Source organism: Malus domestica, chromosome 14 (genome assembly GCF_042453785.1).
Source record: "Malus domestica chromosome 14, GDT2T_hap1".
Taxonomy (NCBI): domain Eukaryota; kingdom Viridiplantae; phylum Streptophyta; class Magnoliopsida; order Rosales; family Rosaceae; genus Malus; species Malus domestica.
This window is the reverse complement of record NC_091674.1, coordinates 5,946,559-5,952,374: the sequence shown is the minus strand read 5'-3', so window position 1 is coordinate 5,952,374 and position 5,816 is coordinate 5,946,559. Positions and strand designations below refer to the sequence as shown.

At 38.0% G+C, this 5,816-nt stretch overlaps 1 protein-coding gene across 1 annotated transcript; it reads left to right on the top strand.

The window, feature by feature from the left end:
• Positions 1-3,183: 3,183 nt before the first annotated feature.
• LOC103429264 (probable L-type lectin-domain containing receptor kinase S.5) lies at positions 3,184-5,479 on the top strand. Its single transcript, XM_008367410.3, has one exon. The coding sequence runs from the start codon at positions 3,309-3,311 to the stop codon at positions 5,280-5,282; it is 1,974 nt and encodes a 657-aa protein (XP_008365632.2). The 5' UTR covers positions 3,184-3,308; the 3' UTR covers positions 5,283-5,479.
• Positions 5,480-5,816: the final 337 nt, after the last annotated feature.

The window sequence follows — 5,816 nt, the reverse complement described above, 5'->3', positions numbered from 1 at the left end:
TCTCCAACAACCATTGGGCTTCCAAATAGGTATAATCTTGTTCAACACTTTCCTATCTTCATTTTGATATATTATGGGTCGAATTTGGTTAAAAAACGATTGAGAAACTTTGAAAATTACCCAAACTTCCGGCCAAAAATCTCAGTTTCCGGTATTAGCTCCGGGACCACTCAACAGAGTTTTTAACAGAATGACCAAAATAATGGATGGTGGACAATCTCAGGGAACATTTCTATTGATTTTCAATCTCAGGGACCAAAGTGATGTGCTACGTAAATCTCAGGGATCATTTTGACTAAAAAGCCTAAAAAAATAATGGGGATCTCTACAGAGAATATGCATATAATATACATTGTCAATGATCTTGTAACTTAATTAAGTCATCGTTCTCCCTAAAAGTAATGTGACCGATGACCAATCTATTTTTTTTATACAATGTGACCAATCTATTTAATTCATAAAGTGAAGACTGACTGCTGCTAGACCAGAAGCCATGTGTAACAAGACCCAAATTTAATATGGGAACTAATTAACTTTAAATTTTCTAGGAATTTCATTTGTAAGAAGACGTTAACTCGCATGCAATACTACTCCAAAATTCAAGACTTTCCAAGTTGAATTGAAGGAATAATCTATGAGAAGAGAATTTGTCTTTCTTAATTTTCTTCCTGACACATCAGTTGGCAGTGAACTTTCCTTGTAGATTTCGTTAGGAGAAAAACAGGTTGCAGGAGTATAAAAAATGAATTCAATAACCACAATTTTATATGGCTTTTTTGCTGAATTACCTAGAAACTGGCTTCATTCACTTTACTCGCACTCCTCTCAGAACCGTCTCATATCGACAGCATGACGGGGATTCGCTTATAGTTGCTACAAATGTCGCTTACTCTTCCAGAGAATGGGGTGATAACTGCCGCTGAGAGTGGCGCTAAAATTCATCTAAGGATGCTTCTAGGAAATGCAACGTATATCTGTGTTTCATGTGTTAAACTACCTCCTACAACTAGGCACAACTCACAAGTACGAATGGTGAATCAGAGTGTTGAAGACGAGTTAGGGATGATGATGAATATTACTGTGAAATATGAGAAGAAAAGCGAGATCCCGCGCATTGTTCTACAACTGCGCGGAATGTGAGTTCGATTGTCATCCTAACTACATTCTGTAAAAGTATCTACAAGTCAAGTTAGGGGGCACTGATAGGAATTTTTACCACCTGCAAAAATAGGAATAAAAACACTTAAAAATATTTACAAGAGAACAAGATAGTTATAGTATAAAAGGCTCGTTTCCACAGGAATTGATTGAATAATTTGTATTTAAACTAATTCTTAATTAACTATTTAAAACAAAGTTTCGAAAAAGTTGATTTTATGACCTAGAATATTAAAAACGAATTTTAAATTAAAACAGTTAAAGAAACCAATTTGAAAAGGAACAATCTTAGAAAATAATGATAAAAGACCATCACCTTAACAATCTTATGTAGTTTTACCAATTACTTATGAATTACACATGCAACTTTGAAGGTTAGGTTTTCCTTATGCATATTCTACTTGTGGCATTCAAGCTAGAACGTATATCAAACATGCAATCCGTCTTTGACATTTAGATCAAATATAAACATGCATGACTCATTACACTTTGTGAAAACCCTTTGAAAAACCATGCAACCCCTAAGACGTGGCATTCGCCCTAGGTATACTTACAACTATCAATCACAAGAAGCAATACCCAATCTTCCGGTGGCATTCCGACCAAATTGCATCCAATTATTTATCTAAACATCCTAATGGTAGCTAAGCATTAAGATATAAAGGCAGTTTAAATACAGTGATTAATAATTCAAAGTATGCATGCATATATCATAAGCAATTAAATAAAAACTACATATTCATGCTAAGGCTCAAGGCATCGCCCTATCAAACCGAAATTAGTTACGAACAACCATAAAACATAAGGAATTTTATTGAAATAGAAAAAAGATAGAAAACACCTTGAAATACAAATCGTCAAAGCCTAGCTAAGTTCTCCAATGGCTAAAAAGCCTTATTTATACTACTACAAAATAAAATTCTACCTAGAAAAGGTCTTCTAAAAACTAGGAAACATAATAGAATAAGATAAATAGGAAATAAAAGGTTTCTTATTTGAACTAAAATTCGAACTTCTCATAAAATTAGACTTTTGACCGACCAAATCAACTCTGATTAGGTTCCAAAGCTTGAGACGTCCTTAACAAATCCTCAGAAGGAATCTTCCTCTAAATATACCATCTTGACCTTCAAAATACTCAAAACATCCAGAAACGTCAATCTGGGAAAGTTATGCGTTGAGCCTTCTTTTCTTAGCCACGATCAAACGGCTTAATATAAGAATCTGAAACTTTGACACAATCATCTTGACCTTCATAATTCTGCCCATTTTCATTAATTAAATATCAAGTCTCTTGTGGCCAAGGCTTAATCTCCCTACAACATGACCAACTCATTTTATTTATTTATTTATTTTCTGGCATTGAATTCTTACTTCGTAGCAATTTTTATTCTTATTTTTGTTCACTCGTTCAAACGCTGGCCTCTTAACCTGTTGATTTTTCAAAGGTTAAATAAAGTAGCCATAACACGATAACTAAGGTTTTTTAACCAACAAAATAGAGATTGTATGCCACTAAACCGAATGATCGTGAGTAAGAGTACTAATCTATTTGTTGGCCTATTATAGAAGAACAATTTACATGAAATAAGTTCACTGCCACCGTCGCGTCCTGATCCATTTAATTCATGTAAGAGTACTAATCTATTTGTTGGCCTATTATAGAAGAAAATTTTACATGAAATAAGCTCACTGCCACCGTCGCATCCTGATCCATTTAATTCATTCTCAGTTACTTTCATTTTGACCTCTCACTTTTTCCTCTTAAATTTGTGTTTTCTCATTTCTTCCTGATCTTGTCAGTTGGCAAGGAACTTTCGTTGTAGATTTCGTAATGACAAAAACAGGATAGAAGCATAAAAAATGAATTCAGTAACCACAATTTAGTTGATTTTACAATCCTCAAGTAATTACCATGATGCTAAATAATATGAAAATCTAAGTCCATTGTTTGTTTATCTCATTCTATTCAAATCGACAAGTAGAGAAATTGACAAAAAAAGCTTCCTTCTGATACAAGTCATTTGTCTGACATCAATTAGCTTAAATATTTTGCAAAAGACCATGTCCTCCTTCTCCTTCTCCTTCCACCTTGATAGCTCCTTCATCCTTCGATTTCTCGGTCTCTCAAACTCTACCAGAAAATCTTCATGAGTAGGATGGAAATTCCTTTGCTGCAAACGTCTGCCGTCCTCCTACTAGCCCTTTTGCACTTGTGTGCTTTTACTCCAGCAGGAAGCTTGAGTTTTAGCTACCCCACATTTCAAGACAGCGTTGATGAGAAGGATTTTGTTCGATCCGAATATTCACGCATATATTTAAAGGCCATCCAGGTGACTCCTGATGTTAGTAACGTGGGTTCGATCAAGAACCAAGCTGGAAGGTTTTTGTATAAAAAACCGTTCAAGTTGTGGGGGAAGGGAAAAGACGGTGATCGCAGAGTAGCATCTTTCAATTCTACCTTTGTGCTGAACATCACTCCCAAAACCAATCCAGGTGGTGAAGGATTGGCCTTTATCTTAACAGAAAGTCCCACTCTTCCTGACAACAGCGAGGGGGAATGGCTTGGAATTGTAAATGCAAAGTCAAACGGATCGGCTGAAGCTAAAATAGTGGCAGTAGAATTCGACACAAGAAAGAGCTACTCGGAAGATGTGGATGACAACCACGTGGGGTTGGACGTAAACAGCGTTTACTCGATTCAACAAGTGTCTTTGCTTGGCTATGGTGTTCATCTATCAAGCGAAACCAATTACACAGTGAGAATTGAGTATGACAGCCAGAACATCGCTGTCTTTGTTTCCCAGACCAATAAAACTAGGGAAGGAATGAAGAATACTCCAGTTCTGGTTCACACTCTCGATCTCTCTGCCTATCTTTCGAGGGAGGTCTATGTGGGATTCTCAGCTTCCACGAGCAATAACACTCAGCTAAATTGCATCCTATCTTGGGACTTCCACTCTTCGCATATAGATGAAAATTCAAACCTGCTGTGGGTTTGGATTACGGTCCCAGTAGTAGTACTACTTTTGGTAACTGGAGTTTATTGTTACTTTTTCGGGACAAGACAAGGTGCAAAGCAGGAGGTGCATCCGAGGATTGAAGATGAGATTAAAACAACTTCCATGGCTCCAACAAAATTCAAACTGAAAGAACTTCAAAGAGCAACAGGCAGATTCAATCCCAAGAACAAGCTCGGAAAAGGTGGCTTTGGAACTGTCTATAAGGGACTCTTGGGAGACAAAGAGATAGCTGTCAAGCGAGTCTCAAAGGATTCACATCAAGGCAAGCAAGAATTCATTGCAGAAGTCACCACAATTGGCAGCCTTCGTCACAAAAATCTGGTCAAACTAATTGGATGGTGCTACGAAAGCCATGAGCTTCTTATCGTCTATGAGTTCATGCCAAATGGAAGCCTAGACAGATTTGTATTCAGGGATGAGAGTTTTGGCACAGAGATAGGGAAACCAACACTGAGCTGGGAAAGAAGGCGCAGCATAATATTTGGAGTAGCTCATGCGCTAGATTATATTCACAATGGATGTGAGAAGCGAGTGCTTCACCGAGACATCAAAGCCAGCAATATCATGTTGGACTCGGATTTCAACGCGAGGCTGGGAGACTTTGGACTCGCTCGTACCATTCAGCACAGTAACTTGACTCACCACTCCACGAATGAGATTGCAGGAACACCAGGCTACATGGCTCCGGAGACATTTCTTATTGGAAGGGCTACTGTTGAGACGGATGTTTATGCATTTGGTGTTCTTATGCTAGAAGTTGTCTGCGGACGAAGGCCTGGTAATCAAAACAAGCAGAACAACTACAACAACAGCATAGTGTATTGCCTGTGGGATCTTTATAGCAGAGGAAGGATCCTTGATGCTGTTGACTCAAGAATGGATGGAGACATCGACGAGGCTGATATGGCATGTGTGCTGATGTTGGGGTTATCGTGTTGCCACCCTAACCCACATGAGAGGCCATCTATGAGAACCGTCCTTATGGTTCTTACAAGGGAGGCGGATCCGCCAGCTTTGCCCCAAGAACGACCTGCTTTTGTGTGGCCAGCCATGCCTCCATCGTTCAAAGATGATACAGAATCTGATGTGGCTGGAGGCTAAATTACTCCATTAACAGAACTCAGTGGAAGATTACTAATATAGCCACATCAGAAATCAAGAAAAGCCTTGGTGTTCTCGAAATGTAATTTTGTAACAGAAATAATTTGGCTAGTTACATTTTCTTACTTTGTAAATACGTACATACATACATACATACATATATGTGGGGTGTGCTATCCACACACCCCATTTTACTTCTCACACACCCCTTAATAATTTTTGTCTGATGATCTTATTCAATTCATCTGATCCGAAGGCCGAAAATTAAAAAAGTGTGTGAGAAGTAAAATGGGGTGTGTGGATATCACACCCCCTGTATATATATATGTGTGTGTGTGTGTGTGTGTGTGTATTATGCTTGTTCATCTGTATCGTAACACGCATGTTATTTAGTAAAAGAAGTCTTACTGAAGCACTTGATTCACTCAAAACCCATCGCTTTAAGCTTCGTTCTTGTAATTAAATCAGCTTAGAAAAAGCCAAGGGCTTATTTCCCTGCAGGCTGTAGACAATGCTCCGTCTTATTCCGGGGCA